Source organism: Dendropsophus ebraccatus, chromosome 1 (assembly GCF_027789765.1).
Source record: "Dendropsophus ebraccatus isolate aDenEbr1 chromosome 1, aDenEbr1.pat, whole genome shotgun sequence".
In the NCBI taxonomy this organism is placed as follows: Eukaryota; Metazoa; Chordata; class Amphibia; order Anura; family Hylidae; genus Dendropsophus; species Dendropsophus ebraccatus.
In genome coordinates, this window is record NC_091454.1 from 4,754,624 (window position 1) to 4,782,121 (window position 27,498).

Genomic DNA, 27,498 nt, shown 5'->3' on the forward strand with positions numbered 1-27,498 from the left:
ATTAATTACATCCTCCAACTTCTGGTAATCTGGAAAGTGCCGAATCTGGATGTGGGTGATGTTCTGGATCAGATGTGGAGACCAAGTCAACCCCAAACCCCGCCGCCGAACACACATGACACCTCATGTGGAAAATAGGATTTATTAGTAAATTGTACAATCTAGAAAGGGAGGAGGAAGCCGGAGTATGAATTAGTGCAGCACAGCGCCCCCTGCTGGGACCTCAGAGAAGGAGGAATCGGTGTGGCACAGCGCCCCCTGCTGGGACCTCAGAGAAGGAGGAATCGGTGCAGCACAGCGCCCCCTGCTGGGACCTCAGAGAAGGAGGAATCGGTGCAGCACAGCGCCCCCTGCTGGGACCTCAGAGAAGGAGGAATCGGTGCGGCACAGCGCCCCCTGCTGGGACCTCAGGGAAGAAGGAATCGGTGCGGCACAGCGCCCCCTGCTGGGACCTCAGGGAAGAAGGAATCGATGCGGCACAGCGCCCCCTGCTGGGACCTCAGGGAAGAAGGAATCGGTGCGGCACAGCGCCCCCTGCTGGGACCTCAGAGGAGGAAGAATCAGTGCGGCACAGCGCCCCCTGCTGGGACCTCATAGAAGGAGGAATCGGTGCGGCACAGCGCCCCCTGCTGGGACCTCAGAGGAGAAGGAATCGGTGCGGCACAGCGCCCCCTGCTGGGACCTCAGGGAAGAAGGAATCGGTGCGGCACAGCGCCCCCTGCTGGGACCTCAGAGGAGGAAGAATCGATGCGGCACAGCGCCCCCTGCTGGGACCTCAGGGAAGAAGGAATCGGTGCTGCACAGCGCCCCCTGCTGGGACCTCAGGGAAGAAGGAATCGGTGCGGCACAGCGCCCCCTGCTAGGACCTCAGGGAAGAAGGAATCGGTGCGGCACAGCGCCCCCTGCTGGGACCTCAGAGGAGGAAGAATCGGTGCAGCACAGCGCTCCCTGCTGGGACCTCAGAGGAGGAAGAATCAGTGCGGCACAGCGCCCCCTGCTGGGACCTCAGAGAAGGAGGAATTGGTGCAGCACAGCGCCCCCTGCTGGGACCTCAGAGAAGGAGGAATCGGTGCAGCACAGCGCCCCCTGCTGGGACCTCAGGGAAGAAGGAATCGGTGCGGCACAGCGCCCCCTGCTGGGACCTCAGAGGAGGAAGAATCAGTGCGGCACAGCGCCCCCTGCTGGGACCTCAGAGAAGGAGGAATCGGTGCGGCACAGCGCCCCCCTGCTGGAGCCTCAGAGAAGGAGGAATCAGTGCGGCACAGCGCCCCCTGCTGGGACCTCAGAGGAGGAAGAATCAGTGCGGCACAGCGCCCCCTGCTGGGACCTCAGAGGAGGAAGAATCAGTGCGGCACAGCGCCCCCTGCTGGAGCCTCAGGGAAGGAAGAATCAGTGCGGCACAGCGCCCCCTGCTGGGACCTCAGAGGAGGAAGAATCAGTGCAGCACAGCGCCCCCTGCTGGGACCTCAGAGGAGGAAGAATCAGTGCGGCACAGCGCCCCCTGCTGGGACCTCAGGGAAGAAGGAATCGGTGCAGCACAGCACCCCCTGCTGGGACCTCAGGGAAGAAGGAATCGGTGCAGCACAGCGCCCCCTGCTGGGACCTCAGAGGAGAAGGAATCAGTGCGGCACAGCGCCCCCTGCTGGTACCTCAGGGAAGAAGGAATCAGTGCAGCACAGCGCCCCCTGCTGGGACCTCAGAGGAGGAAGAATCAGTGCGGCACAGTGCCCCCTGCTGGGACCTCAGAGGAGGAAGAATCAGTGCGGCACAGTGCCCCCTGCTGGGACCTCAGAGGAGGAAGAATCAGTGCAGCACAGCGCCCCCTGCTGGGACCTCAGAGAAGGAGGAATCGGTGCAGCACAGCGCCCCCTGCTGGGACCTCAGAGGAGGAAGAATCAGTGCGGCACAGTGCCCCCTGCTGGGACCTCAGAGGAGGAAGAATCAGTGCAGCACAGCGCCCCCTGCTGGAACCTCAGAGGAGGAGGAATCAATGTATGTTTTACACAGAACGTCATTACTTCTGTAACTACAACTCCCAGCATGCTCTGTGTAGGAGTGTAAAGAAACATGATAGACACTTTGGAAAATGAAAGGTGGAATCTGATTGGTTGCCGGGAGCGACTGAGCCAGTGTCACTTTACACCATGTCTCCCCCTTTGTATCCTGATCTAGGCCTGCAATCCCTCATTTCGCAGCAGACAGCGCCCCCGGCTTTGGAGGATAGTATTACAGCTGGCAGATAAGTAATAAGTGTTATGGTTGAGTCAGTAGAGGGGGCGGCCATCATTCACCAAAACGCCCTGCGGAGGGCGGAGCTCAGGGCAGACATGCTCTGCCGCTCCGTGTACCTGATCACGTATTCCGGGTAGATCTGATGCTTCTCAAAAATGACGAATATGGAGGGGTTACTCAGGGAGTCCACACAGCTGTCATAGAAGGTGGAGGGGGAGGTTTTCAAGGGTGGACGCAGGTACAAGGACGAGCCGCGGGTGGACTCTCCCACCAGCACCCGGGCCACAAACATGTCACAGACAGAAGAGTCTGTGCGGCTGTATCTATCAGAGTATGCGGCGTCCCGAGCAAAGTAGCTGCCTGCAAGAGAGAAGGGGGAGGTCACCATATAGCAGGAGGCGGGGCTGTGACTACCTCTGTATACACAGGATATACAGGGGGCGTGGGCTGTGACTACCTCTGTATACACAGGATATACAGGGGGCGGGGCTGTGCCTACCTCCCTGTACACAGGATATACAGGGGGCGTGGGCTGTGACTACCTCTATACACAGGATATACAAGGGGCGGGACTGTGCCTACCTCCCTGTACACAGGATATACAGGGGGCGGGGCTGTGACTACCTCTCTATACACAGGATATACAGGGGCGGGGCTGTGACTACCTCTCTATACACAGGATATACAGGGGGCGGGGATGTGACTACCTCTCTATACACAGGGGGCGGGGCTGTGACTACCTCTCTATACACAGGATATACAGGGGGCGGGGCTGTGACTACCTCTCTATACACAGGGGGCGGGGCTGTGACTACCTCTCTATACACAGGATATACAGGGGGCGGGGCTGTGACTACCTCTCTATACACAGGATATACAGGGGCGGGGCTGTGACTACCTCTCTATACACAGGATATACAGGGGGCGGGGATATACAGGGGGCGGGGATGTGACTACCTCTCTATACACATGATATACAGGGGGCGGGGCTGTGACTACCTCTCTATACACAGGGGCGGGGCTGTGACTACCTCTCTATACACAGGATATACAGGGGGCGGGGCTGTGACTACCTCTCTATACACAGGATATACAGGGGACGGGGCTGTGACTACCTCTCTATACACAGGATATACAGGGGGCGGGGCTGTGACTACCTCTCTATACACAGGGGGCGGGGCTGTGACTACCTCTCTATACACAGGATATACAGGGGACGGGGCTGTGACTACCTCTCTATACACAGGATATACAGGGGGCGGGGCTGTGACCACCTCTCTATACACATGATATACAGGGGGCGGGGGCTGTGACTACCTCTCTATACACAGGATATACAGGGGGCGGGGATATACAGGGGGCGGGGGCTGTGACTACCTCTCTATACACAGGATATACAGGGGGCGGGGCTGTGACTACCTCTCTATACACAGGATATACAGGGGGCGGGGCTGTGACTACCTCTATACACAGAATATACAGGGGGCGGGGCTGTGACTACCTCTTTATACACATGATATACAGGGGGCGGGGCTGTGACTACCTCTCTATACACATGATATACAGGGGGCGGGGCTGTGACTACCTCTCTATACACAGAATATACAGGGGGCGGGGCTGTGACTACCTCTCTATACACAGGATATACAGGGGGCGGGGCTGTGACTACCTCTATACACAGAATATACAGGGGGCGGGGCTGTGACTACCTCTCTATACACATGATATACAGGGGGCGGGGCTGTGACTACCTCTCTATACACATGATATACAGGGGGCGGGGCTGTGACTACCTCTCTATACACGATACACAGGGGGTGGGACTGTGACTACCTCCCTATACACAGGATATACAGGGGGCGGGGCTATGACTACCTTTCCCATATGCAGTCCCATTAGTTCCGCAGATGCGCCAGTCAAAGTTCTGGTTGCAGATGGCGTCCAGGTCGCTCTTGGTCCCGTGAAACAGCTGCCGCTCATTGACATCTTTCCCTCCATTCAGCTTCTTCATCTGCTCCTTCTGCCTGTAATACAATCCCCCTCATCATCCTCGCTGTGCCGGACCCCCCGTATTTCCTCCCTCAGACACCCAATATTTCCTCCCCCGGACCCCCCGGTTACTGGCGCTCACCACTGATACACCTCCCATAACGCCAGGTTCTGAATGCGCTTGATGCTCTGGATCTCCTTATCCGGCAGCGTGCGGTGGATCATGGCGGCGATCGTCTTATACTCCTCCGAGGACTGATCCATGTGGACGAGCTGCGGGGAGGAGGAGAGAGATGGGAGTCCTACCAGCCTGATTCGCCAGAGTCTATGGGAGCAGCACCCCCAGTGGCCGCTGACTGATATTACACCGTATGACGGGGGTCACTCCTCACCCTTGTCTTATAGGAAGTGATACCCGGTCCTATACGTCTCTGTATCCTCACCTTATACCCCGGTCCTATACGTCTCTGTATCCTCCTCACCTTATACCCCGGTCCTATACGTCTCTGTATCCTCCTCACCTTATACCCCGGTCCTATACGTCTCTGTATCCTCCTCACCTTATACCCCCCGTCCTATACGTCTCTGTATCCTCACCTTATACCCCGGTCCTATACGTCTCTGTATCCTCCTCACCTTATACCCCGGTCCTATACGTCTCTGTATCCTCCTCACCTTATACCCCGGTCCTATACGTCTCTGTATCCTCCTCACCTTATACCCCCCGTCCTATACGTCTCTGTATCCTCCTCACCTTATATCCCCCGTCCTATACGTCTCTGTATCCTCCTCACCTTATACCCCGGTCCTATACGTCTCTGTATCCTCCTCACCTTATACCCCGGTCCTATACGTCTCTGTATCCTCCTCACCTTATACCCCCCGTCCTATACGTCTCTGTATCCTCCTCACCTTATACCCCGGTCCTATACGTCTCTGTATCCTCCTCACCTTATACCCCCGTCCTATACGTCTCTGTATCCTCCTCACCTTATACCCCCCGTCCTATACGTCTCTGTATCCTCACCTTATACCCCCAGTCCAACATGTCTCTGTATCCTCCGCACCTTATACCCCCGTCCTATACGTCTCTGTATCCTCCTCACCTTATACCCCCCGTCCTACACGTCTCTGTATCCTCCTCACCTTATACCCCCCGTCCTACACGTCTCTGTATCCTCCTCACCTTATACCCCGGTCCTATACGTCTCTGTATCCTCCTCACCTTATACCCCCCGTCCTATACGTCTCTGTATCCTCCTCACCTTATACCCCCGTCCTATACGTCTCTGTATCCTCCTCACCTTATACCCCCGTCCTATACGTCTCTGTATCCTCCTCACCTTATACCCCCCGTCCTATACGTCTCTGTATCCTCCTCACCTTATACCCCCCGTCCTATACGTCTCTGTATCCTCCTCACCTTATACCCCCGTCCTATACGTCTCTGTATCCTCCTCACCTTATACCCCCCGTCCTATACGTCTCTGTATCCTCCTCACCTTATACCCCCCGTCCTATACGTCTCTGTATCCTCCTCACCTTATACCCCCCGTCCTATACGTCTCTGTATCCTCACCTTATACCCCCCGTCCTATACGTCTCTGTATCCTCACCTTATACTCCCGTCCTATACGTCTCTGTATCCTCCTCACCTTATACCCCCCGTCCTACACGTCTCTGTATCCTCCTCACATTATACCCCCGTCCTATACGTCTCTGTATCCTCCTCACCTTATACCCCCCGTCCTATACGTCTCTGTATCCTCCTCACCTTATACCCCCCGTCCTATACGTCTCTGTATCCTCCTCACCTTATACCCCCCGTCCTATACGTCTCTGTATCCTCCTCACCTTATACCCCGGTCCTATACGTCTCTGTATCCTCCTCACCTTATACCCCGGTCCTATACGTCTCTGTATCCTCCTCACCTTATACCCCCCGTCCTATACGTCTCTGTATCCTCACCTTATACCCCCCGTCCTATACGTCTCTGTATCCTCACCTTATACCCCCAGTCCAATATGTCTCTGTATCCTCCGCACCTTATACCCCCCGTCCTACACGTCTCTGTATCCTCCTCACCTTATACCCCCGTCCTATACGTCTCTGTATCCTCCTCACCTTATACCCCGGTCCTATACGTCTCTGTATCCTCCTCACCTTATACCCCCGTCCTATACGTCTCTGTATCCTCCTCACCTTATACCCCGGTCCTATACGTCTCTGTATCCTCCTCACCTTATACCCCCCGTCCTATACGTCTCTGTATCCTCCTCACCTTATACTCCCGTCCTATACGTCTCTGTATCCTCCTCACCTTATACCCCCCGTCCTATACGTCTCTGTATCCTCCTCACCTTATACTCCCGTCCTATACGTCTCTGTATCCTCCTCACCTTATACCCCCGTCCTATACGTCTCTGTATCCTCACCTTATACTCCCGTCCTATACGTCTCTGTATCCTCACATTATACCCCCGTCCTATACGTCTCTGTATCCTCCTCACATTATACCCCGGTCCTATACGTCTCTGTATCCTCCTCACCTTATACCCCCCGTCCTATACGTCTCTGTATCCTCCTCACCTTATACCCCCCGTCCTATACGTCTCTGTATCCTCCTCACCTTATACCCCCCGTCCTATACGTCTCTGTATCCTCCTCACCTTATACCCCCCGTCCTATACGTCTCTGTATCCTCCTCACCTTATACCCCGGTCCTATACGTCTCTGTATCCTCCTCACCTTATACCCCGGTCCTATACGTCTCTGTATCCTCCTCACCTTATACCCCCGTCCTATACGTCTCTGTATCCTCCTCACCTTATACCCCCCGTCCTATACGTCTCTGTATCCTCCTCACCTTATACCCCACGTCCGGCACCTGCCCCTTGTCCCAGTGTTGGGGGATGGGGGACTTGTCATTCGTCTTTGAAGGCTCTGACTTCCTAGAACATAAAATGATTCTCTATTAGCAGGAGGGACAGTACACTGAGCACTGGGCGGCCGATCCCCATGTCCCGGCACTGGGCGGCCGATCCCCATGTCCCGGCACTGGGCGGCCGATCCCCATGTCCCGGCACTGGGCGGCCGATCCCCATGTCCCGGCACTGGGCGGCCGATCCCCATGTCCCGGCACTGGGCGGCCGATCCCCATGTCCCGGCACTGGGCGGCCGATCCCCATGTCCCGGCACTGGGCGGCCGATCCCCATGTCCCGGCACTGGGCGGCCGATCCCCATGTCCCGGCACTGGGCGGCCGATCCCCATGTCCCGGCACTGGGCGGCCGATCCCCATGTCCCGGCACTGGGCGGCCGATCCCCATGTCCCGGCACTGGGCGGCCGATCCCCATGTCCCGGCACTGGGCGGCCGATGCCCATGTCCCGGCACTGGGCGGCCGATGCCCATGTCCCGGCACTGGGCGGCCGATCCCCATGTCCCGGCACTGGGCGGCCGATCCCCATGTCCCGGCACTGGGCGGCCGATCCCCATGTCCCGGCACTGGGCGGCCGATCCCCATGTCCCGGCACTGGGCGGCCGATCCCCATGTCCCGGCACTGGGCGGCCGATCCCCATGTCCCGGCACGGCTCTATACTCGCCGCACACCAGATCAGGTCGGGACCATCAGCAGATTACTTATCGTTGGCTCTTACCTTAGTTTCTTCTCCTTCACGTCCTCGGCGGACACAAACCTCGGCCTCCGGCACACCGGGCGCTCCGTGCCGTACTTCGTGTTCCTCTGCATCATATCTGGGGAGACGAGGAGGGAGGAGGAGGTCAGGAGGAGGGGGAAGAAGAGAAGGAACTCACAATGTGACATCACACTCCTGCAGACAGATGAGGGGGTGTATGACATCACACTCCTGCAGACAGATGAGGGGGTGTATGACATCACACTCTCCTGCAAACAGATGAGGGGGTGTATGACATCACACTCCTGCAGACAGATGAGGGGGTGTATGACATCACACTCCTGCAGACAGATGAGGGGGTGTATGACATCACACTCCTGCAGACAGATGAGGGGGTGTATGACATCACACTCTCCTGCAAACAGATGAGGGGGTGTATGACATCACACTCCTGCAGACAGATGAGGGGGTGTATGACATCACACTCTCCTGCAAACAGATGAGGGGGTGTATGACATCACACTCCTGCAGACAGATGAGGGGGTGTATGACATCACACTCTCCTGCAGACAGATGAGGGGGTGTATGACATCACACTCCTGCAGACAGATGAGGGGGTGTATGACATCACGCTCCCCTCCCCCGCTGTACGCACCTTTGAAGCTCAGCACATAGTTTTGCTTCCCGGCCTTGAACTGGACGTTGGCTTTGGTGTCAGACAGGAAAACATTTTCCAGGTCGCTGTTGGTGATGGTGGACGAGGATCTGTGGACGTCAGTCTGGTAGAAAGTGACATGGAGGTTAGATGTCCACTCACCCAGGCGGCCATGTTGTATCAGCCTGCTGGTATCACGTCTCCTCTCCGGTATCACACTGCAGTCACATGTCTCCTCTCCGGTATCACATGTCTCCTCTCCGGTATCACACTGCAGTCACATGTCTCCTCTCTGGTATCACATGTCTCCTCTCTGGTATCACATGTCTCCTCTCTGGTATCACATGTCTCCTCTCTGGTATCACACTGCAGTCACATGTCTCCTCTCTGGTATCACACTGCAGTCACATGTCTCCTCTCTGGTATCACATGTCTCCTCTCTGGTATCACACTGCAGTCACATGTCTCCTCTCTGGTATCACATGTCTCCTCTCTGGTATCACATGTCTCCTCTCTGGTATCACATGTCTCCTCTCTGGTATCACACTGCAGTCACATGTCTCCTCTCTGGTATCACACTGCAGTCACATGTCTCCTCTCTGGTATCACACTGCAGTCACGTCTCCTCTCCGGTATCACACTGCAGTCACATGTCTCCTCTCCGGTATCACACTGCAGTCACATGTCTCCTCTCCAGTATCACACTGCAGTCACATGTCTCCTCTCTGGTATCACACTGCAGTCACATGTCTCCTCTCTGGTATCACACTGCAGTCACATGTCTCCTCTCTGGTATCACACTGCAGTCACATGTCTCCTCTCCAGTATCACACTGCAGTCACATGTCTCCTCTCCAGTATCACACTGCAGTCACATGTCTCCTCTCTGGTATCACGTCTCCTCTCTGGTATCACATGTCTCCTCTCTGGTATCACATGTCTCCTCTCTGGTATCACACTGCAGTCACATGTCTCCTCTCTGGTATCACATGTCTCCTCTCTGGTATCACACTGCAGTCACATGTCTCCTCTCTGGTATCACACTGCAGTCACATGTCTCCTCTCTGGTATCACATGTCTCCTCTCCGGTATCACATGTCTCCTCTCTGGTATCACACTGCAGTCACATGTCTCCTCTCTGGTATCACATGTCTCCTCTCTGGTATCACACTGCAGTCACATCTCTTCTCTCTGGTATCACATGTCTCCTCTCTGGTATCACATGTCTCCTCTCTGGTATCACACTGCAGTCACATGTCTCCTCTCTGGTATCACACTGCAGTCACATGTCTCCTCTCTGGTATCACATGTCTCCTCTCTGGTATCACACTGCAGTCACATGTCTCCTCTCTGGTATCACATGTCTCCTCTCTGGTATCACACTGCAGTCACATGTCTCCTCTCTGGTATCACACTGCAATCACATGTCTCTTCTCTGGTATCACATGTCTCCTCTCTGGTATCACACTGCAGTCACATGTCTCCTCTCTGGTATCACACTGCAGTCACATGTCTCCTCTCTGGTATCACACTGCAATCACATGTCTCCTCTCTGGTATCACACTGCAGTCACATGTCTCCTCTCTGGTATCACACTGCAGTCACATGTCTCCTCTCTGGTATCACACTGCAGTCACATGTCTCCTCTCTGGTATCACATGTCTCCTCTCTGGTATCACACTGCAGTCACATGTCTCCTCTCCGGTATCACATGTCTCCTCTCTGGTATCACACTGCAGTCACATGTCTCCTCTCCGGTATCACACTGCAGTCACATGTCTCCTCTCCAGTATCACACTGCAGTCACATGTCTCCTCTCCAGTATCACACTGCAGTCACATGTCTCCTCTCTGGTATCACGTCTCCTCTCTGGTATCACATGTCTCCTCTCCGGTATCACATGTCTCCTCTCTGGTATCACACTGCAGTCACATGTCTCCTCTCTGGTATCACACTGCAGTCACATGTCTCCTCTCTGGTATCACGTCTCCTCTCTGGTATCACATGTCTCCTCTCTGGTATCACACTGCAGTCACATGTCTCCTCTCTGGTATCACACTGCAGTCACATGTCTCCTCTCTGGTATCACACTGCAGTCACATGTCTCCTCTCTGGTATCACGTCTCCTCTCTGGTATCACATGTCTCCTCTCTGGTATCACACTGCAGTCACATGTCTCCTCTCTGGTATCACATGGTCTCCTCTCGGGTATCACAAGCGGCAGTCACATGTCTCCTCCTTCCGGTATCACATGTCTCCTCCTCTGGTATCACACTGCAATCACATGATCTCTTCTTCTCTGTATAACATGTATCCCTCTCTGGGTATCACATGTTCTCGCTCTGGTATCACACCTGGCAGGCATCACAAAAAATGTCTCCTCTTCTTGGGTAATCCTACAATGCAGTCACATGTCTCCTCTCTGGTATCACACTGCAGTCAGCAATGTCGCCTCTCTGGTATCACACTGCAGTCACATGTCTCCTCTCTGGTATCACACCTGCAGGTCACATGTCCTCCTCTCTGGATCACACTGCAGTCACATGTCTCCTCTCCGTATCACACTTGCAGTCACATGTCTTCCTCCTCCGGTATCCACATGTCTCCTCTTCTGGTAATCACACTGCAGGTCACATGTCTCTCCTCTCTGGTATCAGCACTGCATCACATGGCCTCTTCCTCTGGTATCACATGTCTCCTCTCTGGTATCACATGTCTCCTCTCTGGTATCACACTGCAGTCACATGTCTCCTCTCTGGTATCACACTGCAGTCACATGTCTCCTCTCTGGTATCACACTGCAGTCACATGTCTCCTCTCTGGTATCACACTGCAGTCACATGTCTCCTCTCTGGTATCACACTGCAGTCACATGTCTCCTCTCTGGTATCACACTGCAGTCACATGTCTCCTCTCCGGTATCACACTGCAGTCACATGTCTCCTCTCCGGTATCACATGTCTCCTCTCTGGTATCACACTGCAGTCACATGTCTCCTCTCTGGTATCACACTGCAGTCACATGTCTCCTCTCTGGTATCACATGTCTCCTCTCTGGTATCACACTGCAGTCACATGTCTCCTCTCCGGTATCACATGTCTCCTCTCTGGTATCACACTGCAGTCACATGTCTCCTCTCTGGTATCACACTGCAGTCACATGTCTCCTCTCTGGTATCACACTGCAGTCACATGTCTCCTCTCTGGTATCACACTGCAGTCACGTCTTCCTCTTCCGGTATCACATGTCTCCTCTCTGGGTATCACCTGCAGTCACATGTCTCCTCTCTGGGTATCACACTGCAGTCACATGTCTCCTCTCCAGTATCACACTGCAGTCACATGTCTCCTCTCTGGTATCACATGTCTCCTCTCCGGTATCACATGTCTCCTCTCTGGTATCACACTGCAGTCACATGTCTCCTCTCCGGTATCACACTGCAGTCACATGTCTCCTCTCCGGTATCACACTGCAGTCACATGTCTCCTCTCCAGTATCACATGTCTCCTCTCCGGTATCACACTGCAGTCACATGTCTCCTCTCCAGTATCACATGTCTCCTCTCCGGTATCACGCTGCAGTCACATGTCTCCTCTCTGGTATTACACTTAAGTCACATGTCTCCTCTCCAGTATCACATGTCTCCTCTCTGGTATCACACTGCAGTCACATGTCTCCTCTCCGGTATCACATGTCTCCTCTCTGGTATCATACAGCAGTCACATGTCTCCTCTCCGGTATCACACTGCAGTCACATGTCTTCTCTCCGGTATCACATGTCTCCTCTCCGGTATCACATGTCTCCTCTCCGGTATCACATGTCTCCTCTCTGGTATCACACTGCAGTCACATGTCTCCTCTCTGGTATCACACTGCAGTCACATGTCTCCTCTCCGGTATCACATGTCTCCTCTCCGGTATCACACTGCAGTCACATGTCTCCTCTCTGGTATCACACTGCAGTCACATGTCTCCTCTCCGGTATCACACTGCAGTCACATGTCTCCTCTCCGGTATCACACTGCAGTCACATGTCTCCTCTCTGGTATCACACTGCAGTCACATGTCTCCTCTCCGGTATCACATGTCTCCTCTCTGGTATCACACTGCAGTCACATGTCTCCTCTCTGGTATCACACTGCAGTCACATGTCTCCTCTCTGGTATCACACTGCAGTCACATGTCTCCTCTCTGGTATCACATGTCTCCTCTCTGGTATCACATGTCTCCTCTCTGGTATCACACTGCAGTCACATGTCTCCTCTCTGGTATCACATGTCTCCTCTCTGGTATCACATGTCTCTTCTCTGGTATCACATGTCTCCTCTCTGGTATCACATGTCTCCTCTCTGGTATCACATGTCTCCTCTCTGGTATCACACTGCAGTCACATGTCTCCTCTCTGGTATCACACTGCAGTCACATGTCTCCTCTCTGGTATCACATTGCAGTCACATGTCTCCTCTCCGGTATCACACTGCAGTCACATGTCTCCTCTCTGGTATCACATGTCTCCTCTCCGGTATCACACTGCAGTCACATGTCTCCTCTCTGGTTTCATACAGCAGTCACATGTCTCCTCTCTGGTATCACATTGCAGTCACATGTCTCCTCTCTGGTATCATACAGCAGTCACATGTCTCCTCTCTGGTATCACACTGCAGTCACATGTCTCCTCTCCGGTATCATACAGCAGTCACATGTCTCCTCTCTGGTATCACACTGCAGTCACATGTCTCCTCTCTGGTATCATACAGCAGTCACATGTCTCCTCTCCGGTATCACACTGCAGTCACATGTCTCCTCTCCGGTATCACATGTCTCCTCTCTGGTATCACATGTCTCCTCTCCGGTATCACATATCTCCTCTCCGGTATCACACTGCAGTCACATGTCTCCTCTCTGGTATCACACTGCAGTCACATGTCTCCTCTCCGGTATCACATGTCTCCTCTCTGGTATCACACTGCAGTCACATGTCTCCTCTCTGGTATCACATTGCAGTCACATGTCTCCTCTCTGGTATCATACAGCAGTCACATGTCTCCTCTCTGGTATCACACTGCAGTCACATGTCTCCTCTCCGGTATCATACAGCAGTCACATGTCTCCTCTCCGGTATCACATGTCTCCTCTCTGGTATCATACAGCAGTCACATGTCTCCTCTCCGGTATCACACTGCAGTCACATGTCTCCTCTCCGGTATCACATGTCTCCTCTCTGGTATCATACAGCAGTCACATGTCTCCTCTCCGGTATCACACTGCAGTCACATGTCTCCTCTCCGGTATCACATGTCTCCTCTCTGGTATCACACTGCAGTCACATGTCTCCTCTCTGGTATCACACTGCAGTCACATGTCTCCTCTCCGGTATCATACAGCAGTCACATGTCTCCTCTCTGGTATCACACTGCAGTCACATGTCTCCTCTCTGGTATCATACAGCAGTCACATGTCTCCTCTCCGGTATCACACTGCAGTCACATGTCTCCTCTCTGGTATCACATGTCTCCTCTCTGGTATCACATGTCTCCTCTCCGGTATCACATGTCTCCTCTCCGGTATCACACTGCAGTCACATGTCTCCTCTCTGGTATCACACTGCAGTCACATGTCTCCTCTCCGGTATCACATGTCTCCTCTCTGGTATCACATGTCTCCTCTCCGGTATCACACTGCAGTCACATGTCTCCTCTCCGGTATCACATGTCTCCTCTCCGGTATCACATGTCTCCTCTCTGGTATCACACTGCAGTCACATGTCTCCTCTCCGGTATCACATGTCTCCTCTCTGGTATCACACTGCAGTCACATGTCTCCTCTCTGGTATCACATGTCTCCTCTCCGGTATCACGCTGCAGTCACATGTCTCCTCTCCGGTATCACATGTCTCCTCTCTGGTATCACACTGCAGTCACATGTCTCCTCTCTGGTATCACACTGCAGTCACATGTCTCCTCTCTGGTATCACATGTCTCCTCTCCGGTATTACACTGCAGTTACATGTCTCCTCTCCAATATCACATGTCTCCTCTCCGGTATCACATGTCTCCTCTCCGGTATCACATGTCTCCTCTCCAGTATCACGCTGCAGTCACATGTCTCTTCCAGTTTCCCACCCCGGTCACATGTCACTCACCTCCTTCCCATACTCCACCCACTTGTCGTATTCGTCCTTCCAGTACCAGAGCCATTGTGTGGTCAGGATGAAGTGCGGGGGTTTGGAGACAGAAGATGGTGTGGAAAGTCGCCTCAGTTTACAGGACTTATAGGTCATGGTGCCAAAGTCCAATGTAGAGTTCCTATAAGAGAGGTCAGTAGGTGAGGCTGAGGGGTCACCACATCACCCCATCTATAGGAAACCCTCTGTACCTCCCGTTGGGGTCACAATACGCCTGTTCTATGGCCTCCATGTTTTCTAAGTCTTTCCAGACGCCATCTATAGAGCGCTGCCACCGATACGGGAGATGATAGTGATCCCGAACACAGCGCTCTGTCATGTGAGAGACACCAAATAGGTAACAAGGTCCTCCATATACATTATACAGGGGAGGGGTTATATATTATACAGGGGAGGGGTTATATACATTATACAGGGGAGGGGTTATATATTATACAGGGAGGGGTCCTATACATTATACAGGGGAGGGGTCCTATACATTATACAGGGGAGGGGTTATATACATTATACAGGGGAGGGGTCCTATACATTATACAGGGGAGGGGTCATACATTATACAGGGGAGGGGTCCTATACATTATACAGGGGAGGGGTCCTATACATTATACAGGGGAGGGGTCATACATTATACAGGGGAGGGGTCCTATACATTATACAGGGGAGGGGTTATATATTATACAGGGAGGGGTCCTATACATTATACAGGGGAGGGGTTATATATTATACAGGGAGGGGTCATGTACATTATACAGGGGAGGGGTCCTATACATTATACAGGGGAGGGGTTATATATTATACAGGGAGGGGTCCTATACATTATACAGGGGAGGGGTTATATATTATACAGGGAGGGGTCATATACATTATACAGGGGAGGGGGTCATATACATTATACAGGGAGAGGGGTCATATATTATTCAGGGGAGGGGTCATATATTATACAGGGGGAGGGGTCATATACATTATACAGGGGAGGGGGTCATATACATTATACAGGGGGAGGGGTCATATACATTATACAGGGAGAGGGGTCCTATACATTATACAGGGGAGGAGTTATTTACATTATACAGGGGAAGGGTCATACACAATATACAGGGAGGGGTCATATGTTATACAGGGGGAGGAGTCCTATATTATGCAGGGGAGGGGTCATATATTATAAAGGGGAGGGGTCATATACATTATACAGGGAGACGGGTCATATACATTATACAGGGGGAGGGGTCATATACATTATACAGGGGAAGGGGTCATATACATTATACAGGGGGAGGGGTCATATACATTATACAGGGGGAGGGGTCATGTACATTATACAGGGGAGGGGTCATGTACATTATACAGGGGAGGGGTCATATACATTATACAGGGGGAGGGGTCATGTACATTATACAGGGGAGGGGTCATGTACATTATACAGGGGAGGGGTTATATATTATACAGGGGGGGTCCTATACATTATACAGGGGAGGGGTCCTATACATTATACAGGGGAGGGGTCATATACATTATACAGGGGGAGGGGTCCTACATTATACAGGGGGAGGGGTCCTATATTATACAGGGGAGGGGTCATATACATTATACAGGGGAGGGGTCATATATTATACAGGGGAGGGGTCATATACATTATACAGGGGGAGGGGTTATATTATACAGGGGGGGGTCCTATACATTATACAGGGGGAGGGGTCATATACATTATACAGCGGAGGGGTCATTTACATTATACAGGGGGAGGGGTCATATACATTATACAGGGGAGGGGTCATATACATTATACAGGGGGAGGGAGTCATACATTATACAGGGGAGGGGTCATATACATTATACAGGGGAGGGGTCATATATTATACAGGGGAGGGGTCATATACATTATACAGGGGGAGGGGTCCTATATTATACAGGGGAGGGGTCATATACATTATACAGGGGGAGGGGTCATATACATTATACAGGGGGAGGGGTCATATACATTATACAGGGAGAGGTCATATACATTATACAGGGGGAGGGGTCATATATTATACAGGGGAGGGGTCATATATTATACAGGGGGAGGGGTCATACATTATACAGGGGAGGGGGTCATATACATTATACAGGGGGAGGGGTCATATACATTATACAGGGAGAGGTCATATACATTATACAGGGTGAGGGGTCATATATTATACAGGGGGAGGGGTCATATACATTATACAGGGGAGGGGTCCTATACATTATACAGCGGAGGGGTCATTTACATTATACAGCGGAGGGGTCATTTACATTATACAGGGGGAGGGGTCATATACATTATACAGGGGAGGGGGTCATATACATTATACAGGGGAGGGGTCATATACATTATACAGGGGGAGGGGTCATATACATTATACAGGGGAGGGGTCATATACATTATACAGGGGAGGGGTCATATACATTATACAGGGGAGGGGTCATATACATTATACAGGGGGAGGGGTCATATACATTATACAGGGGAGGGGTCATATACATTATACAGGGGAGGGGTCCTATACATTATACAGGGGAGGGGTTATATACATTATACAGGGGAGGGGTCATATACATTATACAGGGGAGGGGTCATATATTATACAGGGGAGGGGTCATATACATTATACAGGGGGGAGGGGTCCTATATTATACAGGGGAGGGGTCATATACATTATACAGGGGAGGGGTCATATACATTATACAGGGGAGGGGTCATATACATTATACAGGGGAGGGGTCATATACATTATACAGGGGGAGGGGTCATATACATTATACAGGGGAGGGGTCATATACATTATACAGGGGAGGGGTCCTATACATTATACAGGGGAGGGGTTATATACATTATACAGGGGAGGGGTCATATACATTATACAGGGGAGGGGTCATATATTATACAGGGGAGGGGTCATATACATTATACAGGGGGAGGGGTCCTATATTATACAGGGGAGGGGTCATATACATTATACAGGGGGAGGGGTCATATACATTATACAGGGGGAGGGGTCATATACATTATACAGGGAGAGGTCATATACATTATACAGGGGGAGGGGTCATATATTATACAGGGGGAGGGGTCATATATTATACAGGGGGAGGGGTCATACATTATACAGGGGAGGGGGTCATATACATTATACAGGGGGAGGGGTCATATACATTATACAGGGAGAGGTCATATACATTATACAGGGTGAGGGGTCATATATTATACAGGGGGAGGGGTCATATACATTATACAGGGGAGGGGTCATTTACATTATACAGCGGAGGGGTCATTTACATTATACAGGGGGAGGGGTCATATACATTATACAGGGGAGGGGGTCATATACATTATACAGCGGAGGGGTCATTTACATTATACAGGGGGAGGGGTCATATACATTATACAGGGGAGGGGGTCATATACATTATACAGGGTGAGGGGTCATATATTATACAGGGGGAGGGGTCATATACATTATACAGGGGAGGGGTCCTATACATTATACAGCGGAGGGGTCATTTACATTATACAGGGGAGGGGGTCATATACATTATACAGGGGGAGGGGTCATATACATTATACAGGGGAGGGGTCATATACATTATACAGGGGAGGGGTCATATATTATACAGGGGAGGGGTCATATACATTATACAGCGGAGGGGTCATTTACATTATACAGGGGAGGGGGTCATATACATTATACAGGGGGAGGGGTCATATACATTATACAGGGGAGGGGTCATATACATTATACAGGGGAGGGGTCATATATTATACAGGGAGAGGGGTCCTATACATTATACAGGGGAAGGGTCATACACAATATACAGGGAGGGGTCATATGTTATACAGGGGGAGGAGTCCTATATTATGCAGAAGAGGGGTCATATATTATACAGGTAGGGATTCATATATTATAAAGGGGAGGGGTCATATACATTATACAGGGGAAGGGGTCCTATATTATACAGGGGAAGGGGTCCTATATTATACAGGGGGAGGGGTCATATACATTATACAGGGGGAGGGGTCATATACATTATACAGGGGAAGGGGTCCTATATTATACAGGGGAAGGGGTCCTATATTATACAGGGGGAGGGGTCATATACATTATACAGGGGAGGGGTCATGTACATTATACAGGGGAGGGGTCATATACATTATACAGGGGAGGGGTCATATACATTATACAGGGGAGGGGTCATATACATTATACAGGGGAGGGGTCATATACATTATACAGGGGAGGGGTCATATACATTATACAGGGGAGGGGTCATGTACATTATACAGGGGAGGGGTTATATATTATACAGGGGAGGGGTCATATACATTATACAGGGGAGGGGTCCTATATTATACAGGGGAGGGGTCATGTACATTATACAGGGGAGGGGTTATATATTATACAGGGGAGGGGTCATATACATTATACAGGGGGAGGGGTCATATACATTATACAGGAGAGGGGCCATATATTATACAGGGGAGGGGTCATATACATTATACAGGGGGAGGGGTTATATTATACAGGGGGGGTCCTATACATTATACAGGGGGAGGGGTCATATACATTATACAGCGGAGGGGTCATTTACATTATACAGCGGAGGGGTCATTTACATTATACAGGGGGAGGGGTCATATACATTATACAGGGGAGGGGTCATATACATTATACAGGGGGAGGCAGTCATATATTATACAGGGGGAGGGAGTCATATACATTATACAGGGGAGGGGTCATATACATTATACAGGGGGAGGGGTCATATACATTATACAGGGAGAGGTCATATACATTATACAGGGGGAGGGGTCATATATTATACAGGGGGGAGGGGTTATTTACATTATACAGGGGAGGGGTCATATTATACAGGGAGGGGTCATATACATTATTTAGGGGGAGGGGTCCTATATTATACAGGGGGAGAGGTCATATACATTATACAGGGGAGGGGTCATAAACATTATACAGGGAGAGGGGTCATATACATTATACAGGGGGAGGGGTCATATACATTATACAGGGGGAGGGGTCATGTACATTATACAGGGAGAGGTCATATACATTATACAGGGGGAGGGGTCATATATTATACAGGGGGGAGGGGTTATTTACATTATACAGGGGGGGTCATATACATTATACAGGGGGAGGGGTCATATACATTATACAGGGGAGGGGTCATATTATACAGGGAGGGGTCATATACATTATTCAGGGGAAGGGGTCCTATATTATACAGGGGGAGAGGTCATATACATTATACAGGGGAGGGGTCATAAACATTATACAGGGAGAGGGGTCATATACATTATACAGGGGGAGGGGTCATATACATTATACAGGGGGAGGGGTCATGTACATTATACAGGGGGAGGGGTCATATATTATACAGGGGGAGAGGTCATATACATTATACAGGGGGAGGGGTCATATACATTATACAGGGGAGGGTCATATTATACAGGAAGGGGTCATATACATTATACAGGGGAGGGGTCATATACATTATACAGGGGAGGGGTTATATACATTATACAGGGGAGGGGTCCTATACATTATACAGGGGAGGGGTCCTATACATTATACAGGGGAGGGGTCATGTACATTATACAGGGGAGGGGTCATGTACATTATACAGGGGAGGGGTCATATACATTATACAGGGGGAGGGGTCATATATATTATACAGGGGGAGGGAGTCATATTATACAGGGGGAGGGGGTCATATACATTATACAGGGGAGGGGTCATATACATTATACAGGGGAGGGGTCATATACATTATACAGGGGGAGGGGTCATATATATTATACAGGGGGAGGGAGTCATATTATACAGGGGGAGGGGGTCATATACATTATACAGGGGAGGGGTCGTATACATTATACAGGGGGAGGGGTCCTATATTATACAGGGGAGGGGTCATATACATTATACAGGGGGAGGGGTCCTATACATTATACAGGGGGAGGGGTCCTATATTATACAGGGGAGGGGTCATATACATTATACAGGGAGGGATCATGTACATTATACAGGGGGAGGGGTCATATACATTATACAGGGGGAGGGGTCATATACATTATACAGGGGAGGGGTCATATACATTATACAGGGGGAGGGGTCATATATATTATACAGGGGGAGGGAGTCATATTATACAGGGGGAGGGGGTCATATACATTATACAGGGGAGGGGTCGTATACATTATACAGGGGGAGGGGTCCTATATTATACAGGGGAGGGGTCATATACATTATACAGGGGGAGGGGTCCTATACATTATACAGGGGGAGGGGTCCTATATTATACAGGGGAGGGGTCATATACATTATACAGGGAGAGGTCATATACATTATACAGGGGGAGGGGTCATATATTATACAGGGGGGAGGGGTTATTTACATTATACAGGGGGGGTCATATACATTATACAGGGGGAGGGGTCATATACATTATACAGGGGAGGGGTCATATTATACAGGGAGGGGTCATATTATACAGGGAGGGGTCATATTCATTATACAGGGGGAGGGGTCCTATATTATACAGGGGAGGGGTCATATACATTATACAGGGGAAGGGGTCATAAACATTATACAGGGAGAGGGGTCATATACATTATACAGGGGGAGGGGTCATATACATTATACAGGGAGAGGGGTCATATACATTATACAGGGGGAGGGGTCATATACATTATACAGGGGGAGGGGTCATATACATTATACAGGGGGAGGGGTCATATTATACAGGGAGGGGTCATATATTATACAGGGGAGGGGTCATATATTATACAGGGGGAGGGGGTCATATATTATACAGGGGGAGGGGGTCATACATTATACAGGGGAGGAGTCATATATTATACAGGGGGAGGAGTCATATATTATACAGGGGGAGGGGGTCATATATTATACAGGGGGATGGGTCATGTACATTATACAGGGGGAGGGGTCATATATTATACAGGGGGAGAGGTCATATACATTATACAGGGGGAGGGGTCATATACATTATACAGGGGAGGGTCATATTATACAGGAAGGGGTCATATACATTATACAGGGGAGGGGTCATATACATTATACAGGGGAGGGGTTATATACATTATACAGGGGAGGGGTCCTATACATTATACAGGGGAGGGGTCCTATACATTATACAGGGGAGGGGTCCTATACATTATACAGGGGAGGGGTCATGTACATTATACAGGGGAGGGGTCATGTACATTATACAGGGGAGGGGTCATGTACATTATACAGGGGAGGGGTCATATACATTATACAGGGGGAGGGGTCATATTATACAGGGAGGGGTCATGTACATTATACAGGGGAGGGGTCATATATTATACAGGGGAGGGGTCATATATTATACAGGGGGAGGGGGTCATATATTATACAGGGGGAGGGGGTCATATATTATACAGGGGGAGGGGGTCATATATTATACAGGGGAGGGGTCATATATTATACAGGGGGAGGGGGTCATATATTATAAAGGGGGAGGGGTCATATACATTATACAGGGGAGGGGGTCATATATTATACAGGGGAGGGGTTTCTATACATTAAACAGGGGGGGGTCTATACATTAAACAAGGGGAGGGTCCTATACATTATACAGGGGAGGGGTCATATACAATATTGGGGGGGGGGGTCACACAGGATTTCTCACCTCTGAAGCTGCAGTTGTTTAATACAAAGTAGAGGCAGATCTCATCGATGGGCTGGGGGTCTGCAGATTTCTGGGGGGATGCAGATTTCTGGGGGTCTGCAGATTTCTGGGGGGATGCAGACTTCCGGATGACGGGTATATCTGTAAAGAAGAAAACTGGTAGAGATTACAAAATTTTAGTCCTGTCCTATTAGCCAATCAGGCGCAAGAATCACCTGGTGGCTGTAAACCACCTGACATGGTCTAAGCAGGCCAGCTGTATGTGATTGGCTGGGGGCCCGGGGGTACATGTGGCCCCATGTCGGGTGTTTCAGCTGCCTTCTTACCTTTGGTGTCTGGAGACTTGGGTTCTGGCGCGGAGGAGCTTCCACTCTTGATTGCGTTGGCGTTCAGGTAAATCTCCAGTATGGTGGGGAGGAGGGCGGCTGCCAGACCCCACTTCTGCAGCTTGCGTTTCGTTTCCTCCTCAGACAGGTCATGTGACCGCTTGCATTTGCTTCCAAACTTGCAGTCGCCCTGCAGGAGGTGCTGGCAGACGTGCAGCTTGTTGCAGCAGGACTTAAAGGTGCAGGAGCCGTAAGGACCCTCGCCCCGGTTATAGTGCAGGCACACCTGGAATACACAGGTATATCAGCCACAGCAGCTTCACATCATGCCCTGCGGTGAGAGACCACATTATGCTATGTTATCCTGGTACGTACGTCCGGCAGGAGGCTGGGGTCATTCTGTAACAGCAGATGCCGCAGCTCCGGTATAGAGACGCCGGTCAGGTGATGCGTCCGCAGAATCACGGCCACCTGCTGGTCATCGATAGAGTGACTGAACTTACAGTGCGGCCTGAAACAGAAGAGACAGAGAAGCATTACGGCCCCGGACACTGTGTGTAGTAATATTATAACCCCGGACGCTGCGTCCCCCACTAGTATTATAACCCCGGACGCTGCGTCACCCACTAGTATTATAACCCCGGACCCTGCGTCACCCACTAGTATTATAACCCCGGACACTGCGTCACCCACTAGTATTATAACCCCGGGCGCTGCGTCCCCCACTAGTATTATAACCCCGGGCGCTGCGTCCCCCACTAGTATTATAACCCAGGACGCTGCGTCACCCACTAGTATTATAACCCCGGACGCTGCGTCCCCCACTAGTATTATAACCCAGGACGCTGCGTCACCCACTAGTATTATAACCCCGGACGCTGCGTCACCCACTAGTATTATAACCCCGGACGCTGCGTCACCCACTAGTATTATAACCCCGGACGCTGCGTCACCCACTAGTATTATAACCCCGGACGCTGCGTCACCCACTAGTATTATAACCCCAGACGCTGCGTCCCCCACTAGTATTATAACCCCGGACCCTGCGTCACCCACTAGTATTATAACCCTGGGCGCTGCGTCACCCACTAGTATTATAACTCAGGACGCTGCGTCACCCACTAGTATTATAACTCAGGACGCTGCGTCACCCACTAGTATTATAACCCCGGACGCTGCGTCACCCACTAGTATTATAACCCCGGACGCTGCGTCACCCACTAGTATTATAACCCCGGACGCTGCGTCACCCACTAGTATTATAACCCCGGACCCTGCGTCACCCACTAGTATTATAACCCCGGGCCCTGCGTCACCCACTAGTATTATAACCCCGGGCGCTGCGTCACCCACTAGTATTATAACCCCGGGCCCTGCGTCACCCACTAGTATTATAACCCCGGACCCTGCGTCACCCACTAGTATTATAACCCCGGACGCTGCGTCACCCACTAGTAATATAACCCCGGACCCTGCGTCACCCACAAGTATTATAACCCCGGACCCTGCGTCACCCACTAGTATTATAACCCCGGACGCTGCGTCACCCACTAGTATTATAACCCCGGACGCTGCATCAGAGGATGATGGCAGGGGGACATTGAGGGACACAGGGCACTGGAGGGACACTGAGCATCCCCCTGCCATCATCCTCTCCAGCAGCCACAGCCCGCACAGCTCTGGGAGTCGGGTCGTGACGTCACCATGTTATCCAGGAAGTGACATCACCATGTTATCCAGGAAGTGACATCACCATGTTATCCAGGAAGTGACATCACCATGTTATCCAGGAAGTGACATCACCATGTTATCCAGGAAGTGAAGCCTTGATGCAGTAGTAAGTGCAGGGAAAAAGCCCTTTATAAGCATCTCCCATAATAAGTGTATATTGATGATTTGTATAACTTTTGGGGGGCAATACAATACTGTAATAAAGATTTTCACTGGACTAATACGGTCCTGCCGTCATCATCTGGTATTATGGTCCTGGCATCTGCTATTACAGCCCTGGGGTCAGTGTCTGGTATTACAGCCCTGTCGCCAGCATATGTTAATACGGTCCTGCCGTCATCATGTGGTATTACAGTCCTGGAGTCAGGTATTACAGCCTCAGCGTTCTATGTCATATTCGGCACGGCCCCTGGTGTCAGGTATTATGGCCCGGTGTCAGCACCTGGTATTATGGCGCTGTCCTATGTCATATTCGGCACGGCCCCTGGTGTCAGGTATTATGGCCCGGTGTCAGCACCTGGTATTATGGCGCTGTCCTATGTTATATTCGACGCGGCCCTTGGTGTCAGGTATTATGGTCCAGACGTCCTACGTTATATTTGTCGCAGTCCCTGGCGTCCCATTAGGGCTGGGCGATATGGGCAAAAAATAAAATCTTGATTTAAAAAAAAAATTTGGACAATTCTTGATTTAAATTTCGACTTTTTCTTATTTATTTTTTGCTAAATAAACAGAACATTTTTCTCCCTGCACTGAACCCCCCGATCCTGCTGTACAGCTCCATGACCCGCAGCGACGCAATCACCTTCTCCTGTAGTCCCTGCGGCCTCCTCCAGAGACTGGGGAGCTCCATGTCTGGCCGGGAGGCGAGTGGGACGCTCAGCGAAAGGGGCGGGGGCAGGTCAGCGGCAGCGCTGTTAGGCAGCTGGAGGCTGCCGGCACCGCACTGCCCCTCTCCAGCCTGCTCACCCAAAATCTTCCCTCGTGCGCCCCACACCGCCCCGTCACGGCTTGCCTGCCGGCCCGACACCGCAACCCCGCTTCCCCCCGCTCCTTTACAGCTTGCCCGCACCGCCCTTCTCAGGACTGCCCGCGCCTGACAGCGCGCAGCCCCAAATTATTTTTTGTGAAAATCGAATTTACATTTTTCACAAAAAATCGAATCGTTTTAAACGTTCGGGGCGAATAATTTGAATTCAACTAATCACCCAGCTCTACGTCCTATGTCCCTGTCGTTATTACATTCCGGCGCGGTCCCTGGCATTATTACATTCGGCGCGGTCCCTGTAGTTGTTACATTCGGCGCGGTCCCTAGCGTTGTTACATTCGGCGCGGCCCCTGGCATTATTACATTCGGCGCGGCCCCTGCCGTTTACATTCGGCGCGGCCCCTGCCGTTGTTACATTCGGCGCGGCCCCTGCCGTTGTTACATTCGGCGCGGCCCCTGCCGTTGTTACATTCGGCGCGGCCCCTGCCGTTGTTACATTCGGCGCGGCCCCTGCCGTTGTTACATTCGGCGCGGCCCCTGCCGTTGTTACATTCGGCGCGGCCCCTGCCGTTGTTACATTCGGCGCGGCCCCTGCCGTTGTTACATTCGGCGCGGCCCCTGCCGTTGTTACATTCGGCGCGGCCCCTGCCGTTGTTACATTCGGCGCGGCCCCTGCCGTTGTTACATTCGGCGCGGCCCCTGCCGTTGTTACATTCGGCGCGGCCCCTGCCATTGTTACATTCGGAGCGGTCCCCTTTGTTCTCACCTGCTGCAGCCGCCCAGCATGAAGTAGCGACAGAGGTGCAGGCGTCCGCAGTCTCCGGCACAGTCCTGGTTACGGTTGGCGCACATCCTCAGGGGGCTGGCGTACACGGCCACCCGATCCGGGCCCCGGCTCCTGAGCACCAGGCTGTGGCCCTCCTCGGCTTCCAGCAGGCGGGACATCCGCTCCGGGGTCAGCCTGAGGGCCCCGCCCAGCTGACCCAGCTCCATGGCGCCCCCGTTAGCGCACAGCACCCGGCAGAGCTGCAGGCAGATGGGGTCGGCCATCTTGGGGACCTGCAAGGCTATGTGGCCCCTAAATGTGTCAATCCAATGTACCCCAAACTCCACCACAGGGGCCCCACAACACCCCAATCCGGACCCCTAACTGTAATCTATGACTGTGACCCCTAGAATCCCCGGCAGGGGCCCCGAGATGAATAATGTGGCCCCCAAAACTAAAACTTCCCCTAAAATATGGGATCTGACCCCCGCGACCTCTGACCCCGAATCCGGGGCTCCCGGGGATCAGTGAGATCTGTCGATCCAGAGCAGCCCCGGCTCCCCGCCGGTCTCGCCTCCGGTCCCGCTTGCTGTGGCCCCTGGTGTGTATGTTCCGGGCCCCCCGCTCCGCCGCCGCCGCCGCCTGCAGGATAACGGGGCCGGGAGATCTGGAGAAACGAAACTGAAATCACAGCAGGATCCCCGCCCCGCACTGCGCATGCGTCACCATCACTACGGGGACGGTCCCAGGTGTCCCCATGACAACCACAGACAGTACACACAGCCCCAGGTGTCCCCATGACGACCACAGGCAGTATACACAGCCCCAGGTGTCCCCATGACAACCACAGACAGTACACACAGCCCCAGGTGTCCCCATGACGACCACAGGCAGTATACACAGCCCCAGGTGTCCCCATGACGACCACAGCAGTACACACAGCCCCAGGTGTCCCCATGACGACCACAGCAGTACACACAGCCCCAGGTGTCCCCATGACAACCACAGCAGTACACACAGCCCCAGGTGTCCCCATGACAACCACAGCAGTATACACAGCCCCAGGTGTCCCCATGACGACCACAGCAGTACACACAGCCCCAGGTGTCCCCATGACGACCACAGGCAGCACACACAGCCCCGGGTGCCCCCATAACAACCCCTTAACATCTTCAGCTCTAGTATTTAAGTTCCAGGTGCCCCCATAACAACTACAGCTCTAGTATATAAGCTCTAAGGGCCCCCATAACAACTACAGCTCTAGTATATAAGCTCCAGGTGCC

The 27,498-nt window shown here is 52.0% G+C and overlaps 1 protein-coding gene across 2 annotated transcripts; it reads right to left on the minus strand.

Moving 5' to 3' along the window:
• Nucleotides 1-126: 126 nt before the first annotated feature.
• Nucleotides 127-26,975, minus strand: LOC138787072 (protein mono-ADP-ribosyltransferase PARP12-like). 2 transcript variants are annotated; one of them, XM_069964207.1, is made up of 13 exons: nucleotides 26,216-26,975; nucleotides 23,106-23,241; nucleotides 22,731-23,016; nucleotides 22,493-22,545; nucleotides 22,405-22,456; nucleotides 14,889-15,009; nucleotides 14,656-14,818; nucleotides 8,515-8,638; nucleotides 7,881-7,977; nucleotides 7,089-7,173; nucleotides 4,364-4,494; nucleotides 4,108-4,256; nucleotides 127-2,592 (listed from the first exon to the last, which is right to left on the minus strand). In XM_069964207.1, exons 1-13 carry the CDS (start codon nucleotides 26,497-26,499, stop codon nucleotides 2,288-2,290), a joined length of 1,986 nt encoding a protein of 661 aa, XP_069820308.1. In that variant the 5' UTR covers nucleotides 26,500-26,975; the 3' UTR covers nucleotides 127-2,287. The 2 variants fall into 2 exon arrangements, with proteins under 2 accessions (XP_069820308.1, XP_069820299.1); XM_069964198.1 differs by having other exon boundaries at nucleotides 22,405-22,545; nucleotides 26,216-26,974.
• Nucleotides 26,976-27,498: the final 523 nt, after the last annotated feature.